Genomic DNA, 16,049 nt, shown 5'->3' with positions numbered 1-16,049 from the left:
CAAATTCCAAAACACTGAACAAAAGTCATTGTCTCTGGTTATCTTAAAAGACAATTTTCAGGTCAGGTCGAGGTGACACATGCTATTAATCCCAGTACAGGATTCAAATTTCTGAGTATGAGACCAGACTGGTCTGTAGAGAGAGTTCTAGGACAGCTAGAACTATCTCAAAAGATAATTTGGAAACAAAAGTTTGTTTAATGATTAACCTTGTTTTTTTTTTCTCCTGCAGGTGATTATGGGAGTGCTATTGAAACATTGGTAACAGCAATTTCTTTAATTAAACAATCCAAAGTCTCTGCAGATGATCGTTGCAAAGTTCTTATTAGCTCTCTGCAGGATTGCCTTCATGGAATCGAGTCCAAGTCCTATGGGTCTGGATCCAGGTAAAATGTTCCTGTCTCATGAATTTTTAAAACTGTTAGTTAACACACAAACACACACACACACACACACACACACGCGCGCGCGCGCGCGCGCAACTTCTAAAAAAATAGAACTGTGATTTTATTTACTGTGTACCTAGCAGTATTTAAAAAAAAAAAAAAAAAAAAAAACTCTGAATGATATATTGAAATCCCGAGACGCAAGGAACTCTGTCTTCTCTTTACTCTTAAACATCTGTGTACATTCAAGCACACTGCGTGATGTCATCTCTCCTTTGATTCTCATAACTCCCATACTTACTTACTGTTCCCTAGCCAAATGAGCCCTTCTCCTGGACACATCAAGCATTTGGCCACTTTACTGAGTTTTATGCTTGATATTCCTTCTTGGAACCACTTTTCTTGTTGTTTTCTTCTCCCCCAACATTTACTTGCCTCTGTATTTCTTCATGTTTTAATATAATATAGTCTGCAGAGTCTATTTCTTTTGTAGTATTTGCTATAACTGTCTATTCATTATTGATGCCCATTTCTTAGTGAACACATGTTGAACAAGGTAGGGGCTTTAGTAGTTAAACACTGCTTTATATAAGAGACAGGGTGATTTTGAAAGAGGGAGTTATGAATGAGTGGTAATTTTGTAATAGGTGCAGTTTTACTTTAGATTTGTTTAATGTATGTATCAGTGGTTTGCGAGCAAACATGGATGTATTTCTCTGGTACCTAAGGAAGTCAGAAGAGAGCATTCATTGAGTCCCCTCAAACACTGGATTGTAAGCCATCATGTGGGCACCAGGACCCTGGTCCTCTGAACCACTGAGCTATCTTTTCAGACCCTGTAATAGATACTATGTTTTTGTTTGTGTGTTTTTAAGATGCGTTTATTTTATATATATGAGCACAAAGTTGCTCTCTTCAGACACCCAAAGAGGGCATGGGATTCCATTGCAGATGGTTGTGAGCCACCATGTGGTTGCTACGAATTGAAGTCAGGACCTCTGGAAGAGCAGTCAGTGCTCTTAACCACTGAGCCATCACTCTAGCCCCTAGATACTGTTTTTTAAGCGTTACTTTTAAAAGCATTTTTACCAATTGTGAAATTTTATATATTTTGTGAGGTAAATGGTTAATCTTTACATGATATTACTTCTTTTGAGACAGGGTCTCACTATGTAGATGAGGCTAGCCTTGAACTTACAGAGAGATCAGCCTGGTTATCCATTCTTACACAGCTACATTTTGACTATTTTGATTTCATATGTGGAGGTGTTTTGCCTGCATTTCTGGCTATAAATCACCCATGCTAGGTGCCCACAAAGGCTAGAAAAGTGCCTTGGGTTCCCCAGAACTAAAGTTAGAGGTAGGTATGAGCCACTATTTGGATGCTGAGAATTGAACATGAGTTCTTTGGAAGAGCAGCCAATATTTATAACCCTTGAGCCATCTCTCCAGTTTCCCAAATGATGGTCTTCTGTCTGCCCTTAGTATGCTTTTCCTGGAGGTAGTATCCTAAGTAAGAGTAAGGAGTTCACCCGGGACACAGGTTTTACTTTGTTAGTTCCGGTTTGGTTTAGTGTAAGTATCTCTGAACAAATTTGTTGTAACTAGAGATTATGTCATGCATTGTCTTCATTGTGGGAACATCTAGCTCGAGCAAGACGCTTAGCACTTAATGTTTAAGTTCAGTTGCCTGGTTTAGCAATTAACATGATAATAATTTTTTTTTTTTTCTCGAGACAGGGTTTCTCTGCATAACCCTGGAACTCACTTTGTAGACCAGGCTAGCCTTAAATTCAAAAATCCACCTGCCTCTGCTTCCCAAGTGCCTAGGATTAAAGGCGTGCGCCACCACTGCCGGCTTTTTTTTTTTTTTTAAATAAATTCTTATTTAAACGAATGGAATTATTATGAGGTTTGACTATGATTTTTGGGCTTTTAAGATGTGATGATAAAATTTGCATAAATTTATTTTTTTCTTCATTGTTTCGTGGGTTCTTATTGTAAACCTTAGCAATTTCAACATGACTTTTTTTTTTTTTTTCCATTTAAAGAAACAACAATGTCCACATTGTCAGCATCACTACTCTCCTACTTTGGTGCAATTATTAAATAATCCAAGAATTATTTAAGCATAAGCACTGAACTGCCATGATACTTAAGACTACTGAATACTTAATGGGCAAATAACATTTAGTGTGGGTGCAGTGGGCCGAGGGATGGCTCCCAATGCGGGCAGGAAGGAGCAAGGTGACTAAAGTATTTCATCATGATGGTTGGCTCAGTCTAGGTGGTCTGGGTCCTGGATACATGACTAGGGGCTGCAAGGGAATGAAGAAAGGGCAGACACACTTAGATACAGACAGAATCAGGGGTCTGCTACTCCTGCAACTTGGAACTTCGTGGATGGGTGCAGTCAGCTAGTCTAGATAGGAGGTCTCTCTAGAGTACCAGTTGCTGTTGGAAAAACCTCCCAGAGGAAGTCGCTTCTTTCGTTCTTTCTGCACACCGATCTTTTCTTCATAAACACTCATACTCAGATTCCTCTGTGTAGCTAGCCTCCTCTGTATGGGAATCCTCTTTGCCAGTGTTCAATGGGGTTCAGTTAGGTAGGGCCTTGGAGTTCCCACAGGGCCATGGCAACAATCCGTTCCCTCACCATTCATTCATTAGGCGCTGCCGCTACTCATACCCTAATCAGAATGGCATAAGATTATTTCTGAAATTTTACATTAATAGTTTTTCTACTGGTGGCTTGTAGCTGAAACCATAGAAAGTAAAACTAGCGGTAAAGGAAAGAAAACTGTATTAAATATCTTTTGAAGCTGTACAGTTAACGGACAGCATTAATCCAGTAATTTCTTTTAGAAGACGTGAACGATCAAGAGAACGGGACCATAGTAGATCACGGGAAAAGAGTCGTCGCCATAAATCTCGGAGTAGAGATCGCCACGATGACTATTACAGAGAGAGAAGCAGAGAACGAGAGAGACACCGGGATCGGGACCGCGACCGTGACCGAGAGCGTGACCGAGAGCGAGAATACCGTCATCGTTAGAAGGTGGGCATTCCTTTTTATTATTTTATTTAGTATGTGTGTGTTATTAACAGCAATTATAACTCCAAGGCTGTTGTTTATACAGTAAATATACCTACATTTTAAGTGGTCCAAGTACTTGTTCTGATTTAATCTTCTGGAAGCATCTGAAAACAGGTAAGCCATCACAGGTAAAAGATTTTGACCTTTTCCCCTTTGAATATTGTATTCATGAGTTATTTGTGACTTAGATTTCAGATTGTTTATAGTCTTAAAGCAAGAACAATAATCAAGAGGACTCATTGTGTACTTCTAAAATCTGGAAATTGGGATTCTTGTAATCACATACATTGTTTGCATGTGATTTTAAATATTTATCTAATATTTAAGTGCTTGGATTTTTAAAAATAATTTTTTATTCTTCCTTCCTAGAATTAATTCTATTTGTCCCTGAAACTTTTAAAGAAGATCTAATACTATAGTAGGTTATAAATCAAAAAGATGTTTTTCAGCTGCGAAAGAGGATTTTTTTTTCCCTTTTAGAAATTACTTTTAGATGAGAATTGCTAGCATTTGATTGTATTTTTAAAGGAACACTATCTTTTTAATTTGCAAAGAAGGCAGAAAGTGGGTTTAGGGTTCATATCTAGGAACTTAAAACTGTGCCAAGCCATACATTCCAAGTTAGAAATACGTGGAAATAATTTTCTTTGATGTTTCATTCATAAGCCATAATCATTGTCTTTTTTTTTCCTGTATTTTAAATTTTTCTTGTGTACATTTTTCATAAAGTAGGATGAGTTGTCTGTTTATGCTTCATTTTTACATGTAGTTTCATTTTATATTTGTGAACAGTGTTTACTCATGAAGAGTGGGGACAGAGCACTGTGAATCTTTTGAATGTGGCAGGTTATCAATTCTGTAAACACCTTTGCTCCATATATGAGTTAAAGTAGACTTAACAAATCCTTTATAAGTGTACTTATAAGTAAATATTTTACAAAAATTTACTAAAAATCCAGTTGGAAAATTGTTAATATTTAAATTGTAATTGGCTTTATCATGTATGTAATTCTGTGGCTAGCAGTTTCTTTAATCATCACATACATAACACATATACATACAAACACGATCCCTTTTGAAAAAGAAAAAAAATGTAATTTTTATGAAATACAAGTTTCATGACAGTTTTTGAAGTGAGGAAACCCATTTTAATAGCTTGTCTTACATCTTGAATATTTATCAAAACCCTTTTACTAGTTATATGTTATACTAAAATTTTAATTCTCAAAACATTTCTCTTAGTTTTAAAATTACTAAAGTTGGTACTGTTTGGATATAAACTTTGGATGTTGTATCATATAAATCTAAATAATTTTTAAATGAAGTTCTTTTAGTCCTAGTAAAAATCCCCTAAGGTAGATTGGGATCAAGTTATTACTTAAAATGTCGAAATATCTGTTTTGATAAAGTATTGATTTTTCAAGTGGTATTTTTTGTTTGTTTATTTATTATATAGCTACCAAAGAGATGATAGTGAAATTGGATACATTTTCAGTAACTCAGTGTGTCCATCAAGGGGCCTCTAAGCCAGTTCATATGTAGCCTTAATTAGCAGTTCTTTTTACAGGTCTTCATAAAATTAATCCAGTAAACCAAGTATGCATTGTTAGCTTTACATACTTTGAATTTATACTCCAGTCAAGAGGAATCACCTAAATATATCATTTTGAGTTCATGTCACTCAGACATTAACTACAGTTTCCTATTATGCAGTTTTTTGCAATCGGTGATGTATCATTCCCTAAATCCCATGTTTTGTTTGTACATTAATCAGAATTGGGTTGTAATATTGTTATGTGCCTTTATCCAAGCAAAATTTTACAAAAGCCTTTATAGCAGGGGAAAGATAAAAAAGAAAGAATATGTTTTTCTGGATTACTGTACTTTTGCTATACCAAACGGTATTTATTGTGAAGTAGATGTAAGAGGGTGGGGGTGGGCTTAAATGCATATATTCCGAGTGCAAACCTATCTGCAAATTTTATTATCATTATAAGGTCTGTTGACCTCTTTAGAAGTTTTAAAATATGAGTCCTTTTGAACTTCCTTGTAAATTTTAAATGGAATAAATGGACTAAGAAGTACTTCACCAATAAAGTAAGTGTCAGTCTCTGTATAAGTCACTAATGTACTCTGCTGTCAAGGGATGATGGTGGTAGAGGCAGGTTCTGGAAGCGCGGTGTTGACAGCTGTTAATGTCTGTCCCATCCTAAGTTTCTTGTGTTTGAATTGTTGAGTAATGTTAATTGCATTCTCATTTGAAAAATGTATTAGTTTTTAAAAAAGTTTTCTATATCCGAGTCTAAATAGGTAATAATAGTTCAATGAGAAAAATAACAGCTTTGTAAATTTCAGTGTATAAATGCATTGTGCTTCATATTCTGTAATTTTTGCCTCTATTCTCAGACCACTCTGAGCAAAATAAAAGCTGTAAGGTTTGTTCTCACAGAAATAACGTTACTGTCCAGTTGCAGTGGGAGCTCCTTTCCTTGGTTTTACTGCTCTCATTGTTTAGCATAGTCCCACCCAGCAGTGTGTGTTAACAACCGAGTTCTGTGCCCCGAGGAATAAGGGAAGCACATTCTTTTTCTAGGTGTTTTTTATTCCGGCTCCTCCTCCTCATTTGTGAGATTCTCATGCTCTCAAATGATTACTTTTCCCCTAAGTACTGTGTTTGGAATCTGGGTTATATAACTGTAAGTGTATGGCCGTGTGATTATTTCTGGCACAAATGTCATGAACTTGAATTTAATTACTACACAGGATTTAGAATGTTTTGTGTTTTTTATCCAGATTATTATAGCTTGTGTTAATTTGGGGGGAAGCCCAAAGAAAATCATTTCTTTTATGTTAAGATGTTCCATCTTGTTAGGAGTGTTATGTTGAGGCTTTTGTGAAAATTAAATTCTTCTTCATTGCCTGGTGAATGATAGATAACTGTTAACAAGCTTTCAGAATTTCTTTTACAAGTCTTAGATGACGTGTTGTGACCAGCCTAGCATTCCCACCATGTTTGCTTATGGTTTTCCATTGATCTCAACTGTCCGCTTCACCTCGCTATGCTGACTCTCATTTCTTTTCTACTTCTCATGTTTTTAGTGTGTGTAAAATCTGATTGTCCACTGTTTTACTTGAAGTGACAAGAGAGGGTAGAGAGTGGCCCCTTGGATGGATAGTGTGTTTTGCTCACCGTGGTTTAAGAATACAGTTTTGTTTATAAATAATTAATGTTCTCTGTCTTAAAACAGAAATCCAGTGCCAATGTGAGTCACCTGCTCTCTCACCTTCATCTCAGGGTGATAGTTTTGCCATTGTTTAGTTTGTATCTTGGATTGTTTTTAATACATAATGTTTTAAATGAATTTAGTTAGCATTGTTTAAAGGAAACCTACTAACCAATAAGAGAAGAGTGACATTCATGTTCTGTAAATTCATGCTTTTGCGTTCTGTAGTTAGCAAGTTCTAGCTCTTGACAGTGGGTGAATTCTAAATAACAACAGCTTATTTTGAAATGTCCATATTTTTTGAGTGACTCTCTTTGGCACAAAACTTTTTTTCTTTCATTTTCTTATTTGTGGTGCAGTTTATTTCTGTGTAGTCAATTGCATAGAATACTTCATTGTGTATTTTGTACAGTAATAAAATGACTTAGTTGAAATGGGGTAAGTATGATGTTCAGAGAAAAACATCAGAGTATCAACTCAGTAGCTCCAAGCTTTTTGTGAACATCAGTAATAAATGGAATTGGTTTTATATGTACTGTGTTCTAGTCAATAAAAGAAGAAACTCAGGAAGAGTTAATATGTTTAGACTCTGTTGTTGCCTACCTCATCCCCATTCCTCATTAAGGAGAAATTTTCAGATATAGAAGGGTAGATTTTATTAACTTAAAAGTATTATATTTCTAAAATTATGTGAGGATCCTTTTTTAATTCAGCTCATTAATATGAAAACGTGTAAGAGCTGGGTGTGATAGTGCACACCTGTGACCTTAGTACCTGATGACTGATGCAGGAGGATGCTCGTGAGCTCCAGGCCAGCCTGGTTTACATGTGGAGTTTCATACTAGCCAGACCTCTATACTAAAACCGTGTTTCAGAAGTAAGAACAAACACTCAACATAAAAACCTGAGAATTTCATCAAATAAGATATTCAAGTGTTTTTCTTAAAAGATTAATTTCCATGAGTTGTAAAATACAAATAATACCAAGATTGCACATATAATTAAACACTCAATTTGAGTTGTTCATAACTGTTTGATAGCACAAGTGTAGGCATTTTTAGTCTATTGAAATGTTACTGCTTGCTGTAGCTTGCAGACTTTGAGGCCAGTTTCTTTGTCTGGTTGATTTAACAGCTGTTTACCTAGGTGCCTTTAATAACTGACAGGTAAAGCAAGTCATGGTGTGGCTTGGCATTACAGATCTAATCAAATGCAATTTTGAATATGTGGGCATCAAATGTATTTGTTACTTTTAAGCTTTTTGGTATCTTTGTTTATGTAGATGTCTACTTAGACATTTGAGTCTATAATATGGAATTGGATTATTGGAAATGGGTTGTACTGCCTTCAAATTTTGCTTCCATTTTGAGATTGTAAAATCTGTGTTTATGTAAAGTGTTTAGAAATAGAAATAAAAGTTTCTAAACTATTCCGTAAATTTTATGTCTGTATGGTAAAATTTGAAGATTTATCAATTAGTAAATACCTACCTATAATATAATGAAGCAAAGGACGAGTGCATTGGCTCTGCACACACGCGGGCCTCATAAGCAGGGTTGCCTGTGGACAGCAGTGAGCCTCCACGGGTCATGCTAATATATATCCTGTGGCTTTTTGAAAGATTGGGTTTTTTGTTTTGTTGTTTTTAATTCCCCTATACTGGGACTTTAAGTAATTTTCTCTCAGTAACTCTTCATTCTTTACAACACAACACAAATATTAGGGTAGATAGTATTTCTTTTTTAGTAGGATTTATAAATTTTCCACAGGCCTTTTTTTTTTTTTGTAGATTGAAACACCTGCCTTATCTGTCTCTAATGATTTTACTATTTTAAAATTTCACTAGTGCTGGAAGTGTTAGTGTAGGTCCTGATTTTTGTGTGTTGTGGAGGACTGGATTCAGTCTTCAGCCTCAGTCCCAGAACACAAACAAAGAGAACTAGCAGCATTGTAACCTGTAAAACTAAAACATTTGAAAGCCAACATTGTAGATTTCTTCTGTTAAATCCTCTGTATAAGCCTATTAGCATATCGTGAAAGAGAAGGTACAAAAGGTGATTACATAAATAGTTTACATGACTCTTAAAAGAGCGCAGTTGAGAAAGATTTTTTTCTTTTGTACTTTTAAGGTTTTATTAGGGAGGATGAATATGTGTATATATACTGATTCTCCCAATAGATAAATGAACACAGAATTCATAGTTGTTACAAAAATTCCTCCTAATTATAAAGCAAAGGATCTTTCAAAATTATTTTTATGACAGAATGCCACTAAATGTTATGTGCTTTTGAAAAATATTAAAATACCCTCCAATATTTCTATTTTAAATATTTGATATTAAGTGATCATTTTAAAATTAATGTTTCTTTTTTGGACATTTACTTGAAATTTACATAAATATAAATATGTATTCCTGAGCTTATAGTATCAATTTATTGTTGGCTTCCCCTCCCCCCCTTTATGTAAGTTTTCAATGAAATTTATCATTGTAGATTTTTATTAGTTTGTGTTTGGTTAGTGGATATAGGTGAAATAGAATGAAAGTAATGTCTGAAATTTGTATTGTGTCTAAAGATTTGTATGTGGATGTCATATTTAATGACCATAATGAAGTATTTATAAATTTTGTAACATGGAACTCCATTGGTTTATAACAAATTGGCAGAAGTTCTTGTATGCTGTCAAATACAGTTAATTTGTAAATTTCATTGCATTTTATATTCAGTTCAGCATATGTTAATTATATTGATATGTGGATGAATGAAAAATATCTACATTCAAATCCAAGCATTTTCCAATTTATTTTGTAGTGTGCATATTTTAGACAATGACTTACGGTTGTTCTCATCATCACAGAAACAGTAGCTGTGTATTTTCATTTGTTACTGTAATCTTATTCTTTTCAAAATTATCATATTTTGCACAAAACAGTGGTCCTCATGAGAATCATTGAATTTCAATGGAAGTAATATGTGAAAAGAATATGAGAATTTCTTACTTTGAATTTGTAAATTCAGTTTGTAAACATGGGAGCATTTCTCCACCATGTAAGCAGCTACTGTTTGAGTTACCTTTTATTTTGTGCTAGAATCCCTAACAGTGAATAGTTGCACGACATGTGTATGTATAGCTAAGCCAACATTTTTTTTTTGTGTATTCTGGGGAATAGCAAAATCTACATCACAAATTTTGACACATTACAGCTGAAGGAAGAGGAACACCTTCCAAGACAAAAGAGTCTTCTCGGGGGAAAAGTGACGCTTGTCCAGCAGTTTGCTTCTTGTGATTGAACTGAACCTGTAAGGCTTCATGGATAAACTGAACAGGAATAGATCTGAATAAAGCAAATCTGCATAAATGGTAACCAGTAGCTCTACTTTTATTTTTTATGTTGCTTAACTGTTTTATTTGAAGGAAACCTGTGTGATTTAAAAAGTTAATAGCTTTTGCAACTTTATTACTGGTTATATATATTTGGCCATTATAATGTGCAAGCAATTGGAAAAAAGTCAAGTAAATGCTTGTTTTTATAGTAGTTTGTTCTTGTTAAAATGTTCCTATGATAATGTCTGTAAACAGCACCGATTTGATTACACTAGATGTAGTGTTGTAATAAACTGTTTATGGGGCTGATGTGTAAAGCTGTTCACGTTATTTGATGTTTACACCTCAGGGAAAGGCTTGTGTTCAGCAATATCTAAAGATAATGTTACTATGACAACATTTTTACTGTCCTTTAAAAAGCATTGCAATAGCGTGTTTGGATATGCATCAATCTAATCTTGCGTTCAGTGAATTAAACATGACTAATTAAGTGTCTATTGCCCTTGATTTTGATATTAGAATAGGTGACTACATGGGTATTTAATATTTCTATATTCTGCTTTTCTAGCTGTTTTTACCTAGTTAGCTTGTGATTTTGCTGAATGGTATGTAAACGTGTAAAAACTGAAATTTGACAGAGCAATCCAGTCAATGTGTTAGGGGTCAAAAAAATTGAAGGCTGTAACATTTTTGGTAAAAACTCATGTATTTGCTACAGTAGTGCAGCTTAATTACAACCCAGATATACTGAAATAATAAATTGTGAACTGCTAGCATTTAAGATAGATTTTGATAATTCTGGTTTCATGCAGTAATTTACTGTTTGATGCTGATGGTGCCATAGGCAGTGTAATTATGGCTATACAGCAAGATGCGTAAAGAAAGCTCTAGTATTGTACTTGATTCAGATTTCTGAAGGGTGTGATGTTTATTAACATTGGGCTGTATTGTTCAGTGTGAATAATGAAAATTTATAATTACACTGTCTTCATGGCTCAAGGAATTGTGTGTGTATTCCTGTAACCTTGTTGATCTATGCTTGATTAGAGTTAATCAGCTGATTTTTTTTTCTTTTTTTTTCCTTTCTTTCATTTTTTTTTTTAAAAGATCCAGCCTTAATAAAAGGTTGTATTAAAAGCACCTGGCTAGCATGTGTTATGCAAAAAATAGCAGAGACAGACTGACTGTCAATTTGATTGCCTATTTTTATAGGAAGGTAAAAATCTGAATTACTAAAGAAATTTAGATAAAGTCCTAAAGCTAATTTGTGTTAAATGTTTTAAAGATCTTATTACCTGTGAGAGATCTGTGCATTGACTTTTTGAAGTTTACGTAAATTTAAGAGCAGAGCTTAAGGTCTGTGCCATAGGTTGAGGTAATGAGCAGCTTGAGAGGTTTGTACTTTTCTTCAGTGTTGTCTTCTCTGCTTTTAAAACACTCAGAAATATCCATACCACTGCCAGTTCATTTTAAAGCATCTGTGAGCAGGGTATTTTTTGAAAGGTATCATTGGTGTTTACCACAACTGTTGTTAGCTCTCAGAAATGATTTTTCTTAAGTGTTTAATCTTGTTGAAATGCAATTACCTTTTAATTTGGGAGTTGTATCAAAATCTATTTTCTTGTTTTGTATATAGGTCTTGTAAGTTTTTGTCATTTTTTAGCTTTTTTTAATAGTTCAATTACAATGCCCTAATGTGAAGCTGTGTGGACATACATGTGTTTACAAGGGGGATTAGTTAATAGTGAGATTAACAGGTAAGTACAATGTCCATAGATAGAATTTCTCTGAACATTTTAAAAATGGAATCAAAAAATACATATACTTGAAATGAAACTGGAGATTTTGTACTAATTTTAATCCTTTATTACCTTTTATTTTTTCTTTTTAAAAAAATCAGTTGGAACCCTTTGTTTGCTCTCCTTATGTCACACTTCTTGCTTGGCCTATTTCACTCATAAGCGACTTTGGATGCAGACAGTGTATTAGCCTTGCTTGCTGCTGCTGGTCCATTACTTTAAGTGTTGTTAGGAAAAAATAAAATAGCTTTGGTTTGTCTAATTTTGCAGTGTCTCCTACCTGATAACACATGAATGTATAGCAGTAAAAGTAAAAATTACAAACCTTGTTATTTGTCAAAGCCCTTCTGTTGTCTAGGAGCCAGTTTCATTTGAAAACTGGTTTTTAATGTGTAAAAGCAATCCAAAGAGATGAAATTTTACAGACACCAAAAAAGAGAGAGAGAGACAAACAAGTCAGAGAGAAGAAAAAAGGAGTTAAACACGTGTAGTTCATATAGAGAGGCAGTGACAGCTTGAGCTTGTCTTGAGTCCCAGCGTCGCTCAGTGCTGTGTAGTCACATTCCTTGCAGCTAGTAGTGAGATTCCACAAGGTATTTCTCCTGACGTGGCACTTTGAATTCAATATACTGCTTTGAGGGAAAGGAAATAGATTTGTAGAAAGGATTCCTTCAGTGTAAATTTACATGTGTTTATGTTTTGTCAGTTTTCATCAGCAAGATGAGCAAGATTCTAAGTGACTTGCCATAGTTGTTGATCATGTCAGGCCATTTCATGTCTCCTTAACCTATAATCTTAAGCAGTTAACTACAATTTGGAATTTACAAATAGCATGTAGCTTAAGGTATTATTTTAATTTGATTCTCCTATGGAGACTGTTGCTTTAGTTTTTACTAGTTTAAAGTCAGTTCTAAAAATAAACATGGACGCTTTCATGAACATTGTATAATATTTTATAGTAAAGGGGGGGAAGTTGTTTAAAGGGTAAGACTTTATCTTTCCCTGTGTTGACACGTGCCAATAGCCTGAGTACATTCTGTTTCATACAACAAGATGCCACTGCAAGACTCTTCCACTGGAGTGCTCATGTCACTTCAGTTTTGCTACCCAAGTGGTTGTTGCAGTGTCTATATCTTGCAAGGTGGCCCCAATATTGTGTTTTAAGCTTCAGCTTCAGTTATTTTAAGAGGAAGTTTATGCTCTGATTCTTCACTGAGAATTCAGTATTGAGATTCTTGCTATTACACAGATAGACTGATTTCTAAATTTTATTCATGAACTTCATTTGCATCCCATAGCCCTCTGTAAATGTTTCCCCCAGTTGTATGTACTTACTAAATGCATGCTTTTTCATTGTACATACTAGACATTTTTTGTGCTAAAATTTATTAAGTAGGGTTTTTGTAGCAAAGCATTCTATTTTTATGTTCTTATAGTGTATGTGTTAACATTAATATTCAGTTTAAACACTGGTGTATTTATTTTTAGCAACTTGACTCCTAGAAGCCTTAGACTAATTTTTAAATAAACATTCAACCAAAAATTATGAATTTCTTGAGATGTGGCCTTATACGTGGTGTTTTCTGTGTTCATAACGTGAAATATTTTAAATTTAGATTTTATTTAAATCAAGATTTAGAATTAGTTTCATTTTAAGTCAAAATAGAAAATGTATTAAGCGTCTAGGCTTCTGGGAGGAAGTTCTTAACACTCTTCTTTCTTGGCATTAGAAAGAAGCAATATGAATTTATGAATATTCTAAATATTCAGGCCATTGTATTGTGTTCAGATTGCTTTAGGCTTGTTTTAGCCCAGTGTTTCTTTAAAGTTCCAGGTGGTTGGCATTCATGAATATACAGCTACTGTGGTTTTTATATGGGTGTATGAAATCTTGGTTACATATAGGCAGATTTCTGTTTTTAAAGAATTCCTGCTACATTAATTATACTGTATCAGGAGGCATTTAAAATATTAGGTAACATTTAATTGAAGTCACACAGGTCTTGGATGGTATTCGTGGATAGTAAATACTACGAGCAGTTTTTCATATCAGAGAGTGAGTACCCTAAAACTCCACCATGGGAGTAAATTAAAATAATTTCATAATTGGCTATACCCTTCATTTTAGTAAAAATACTTCATTTTGAAAGTTATTTTTTTGCCACACTGTTTACTGCGTAACACTTCTCAGCATTTCTGTATGCAAACTATTTTAAAATACAGTGATCAATTCGTGTTTATTTTTTACTTCGGAAATTGTAGTACTCAGGTGGTATTCAATGGGCAATGATTCTTTGATGTGAATCATAATGTATTTTGAGGACTGCAACTATAACACACGACTTTAGCCTTAAGAAAAGGTCTATTACTCCTTCCTTTGCATCCCATGGTATATTAGCAAAGTAGTTTACAGCCCTGCACAGCCTTACAAAGTTGTTTTACAATTTTTTTATGGAAAACCCTTAACAAGAGAAAATTGTATCATATTACAGTGCTGATGAGTTATTGAATGATCACCCTTTGTAAATAAGTTGTCTGATACCAGAAGGCCAAAGAAAGTCTTGAGATTTTAGCTATTGAATGTGGTGACTTCATAAGATTTCTGTGCAAAAGGTAAGGTGAGATTCCATTCAGTAGGCATTCTGTTGATGTCCATGAAAACTAGACTTCCATATTAGCTTCCTTCAAAAGGCTCATTCCCATTTTATTAAAATGTTTGTACTTGCAATTTTGTGTTTAATGTTTACTTTGTCTTTTCTTTCTTTAGCATTTAGGTGACTGTTCAGCAGTTTTCTATATGGCCATTGTTGGCCTAAAACTGCGCTAGTAACAAGCATGGTATTTATCTTGTATTGAAAATAAAAACAAAGTTTTGGTAATACTTTGCAGTTTGTTCTTTTTGTTTGACTTATAATTTTGGCTTAACTATTTCATTTAACCTTGAAAAATATCTATTGGGAAAATGCAATATTAATAGAGATTAGCCTTTCATTTCTGTTTTGTGTAAGACAACATTTCTGAGAGTGGTTATTTTCTCGTGGCATATTTTAAAAGTTTGAATTAAATCCATTTGTGTGCGTGTACGCATGTGTGTGCCAGCCGTGGTCCAAGTGTGGAGATGGGAGGACAACGTGACGGGTTAGGTGGCATTACCTTCACTTGCTGAGACATCTGGGTAGAATTATAATCACCTCATCCTGAGATTATGAACCTCACTAGTCCTTTAGAATTAAAAACGTATTTGGATCATAGCTATAGTTACCAGTTAACCTGGGAACATTATAGGACATACTTTTAAATATCAGATTAGTTCTTCAAATATTTGATCCATTGGGGCTGGAGATATAACTCAGTTGTGTGGAGTATTTGCATACAATGCTGGAAGTCTGGGTTTGATACACAGCACCGTAATAGACCTGCTGCAGTAGGGCACATCCTAGCACTGGGATCAGGAGTTCAGATTTATCCCCATCTGATGAGATTCAGGCCATTTTGGGGTATATTAGAGTACTAAAAAAAGAAAGAAATACGGATATATAATAGTTGAAGTTGTAAACAATTTCTACTAATTTCTCAGTAACAGTGCTAAGTAATTTAGGTTAAAATAATGCATGTTACCTCCAGTGTTTGTGTAGCATTGTTAGGTTTGTTGTTACTGTTTATGCAGTTTTAAAAATAAATTATTTATTTACTTTATGCATATGAGTACACTGTAGCTGCCTGCCTTCTGGCATACCAGAAGAGGACATTGGATCCCTTTAAAGGTGGTTGTGAGCAACCATGTGGTTGCTGGGAATAGATTGAACTCCAGACCTCAGGAAATGCAGTCAGTGCTCTTAACCGTTGAGCCATCTCTTCAGCTATCTTTATGCATTTTAAAGTTGCATTCATTGGAATAATTTGAGGCTCTGTATCTATAGCCTTCATGGAACTGTGTAAAGTTAGTGGGAATATCTTAAAAGAATACATCAGACTAAAAAGGGAATCTGCCACAGCCAGGATTGCCTCAGACTTAGGCTATAGCTGAGGATGGCATTGAATTTGGGATCCTTCTACCGTGTTTAAGTGCTTCATAACAGTCATGGTGCCGTTGTCATTTTCTGCAGTGCTAGGGACTGAAACCAAGGCCTCCTGCATGATAGTCAAGCACTCTACCAAGTGGATTACAGCTCCAACCCAGGCAAAGCCATTTCTGCTAAACAAGGGATTTAAGCCGAT

The 16,049-nt window shown here is 34.6% G+C and overlaps 1 protein-coding gene across 15 annotated transcripts in view; it reads left to right on the top strand.

Annotated features, from left to right (window-relative positions):
- The window catches only part of Cpsf6 (cleavage and polyadenylation specific factor 6), a 32,332-nt gene extending 17,620 nt beyond the window's left edge, over positions 1 to 14,712 (top strand). For 2 of the 15 annotated variants that reach the window (XR_003948730.1, XR_003948728.1), the window contains 4 exons: positions 233 to 386; positions 3,255 to 3,444; positions 3,527 to 3,597; positions 3,853 to 14,712. Coding sequence is in view for 12 of the 15 variants with exons in the window: in XM_030245172.1 (XP_030101032.1) it covers positions 233 to 386; positions 3,252 to 3,441 (344 nt within the window). In the remaining 3 variants the exon portion in view is untranslated. Of the gene's footprint in view, positions 1 to 232; positions 387 to 3,251; positions 3,445 to 3,526 lie in introns of all 15 variants that reach the window. The other 13 variants (XM_030245173.1, XM_030245171.1, XM_006513858.4 and 10 more) reach the window with 8 other exon arrangements.
- The last annotated feature ends 1,337 nt before the right edge of the window (positions 14,713 to 16,049 follow it).

The sequence above is a fragment of the Mus musculus genome, chromosome 10 (assembly GCF_000001635.26).
Source record: "Mus musculus strain C57BL/6J chromosome 10, GRCm38.p6 C57BL/6J".
NCBI classification, from domain to species: Eukaryota; Metazoa; Chordata; class Mammalia; order Rodentia; family Muridae; genus Mus; species Mus musculus.
This window is presented reverse-complemented; position numbering and strand designations above follow the sequence as displayed.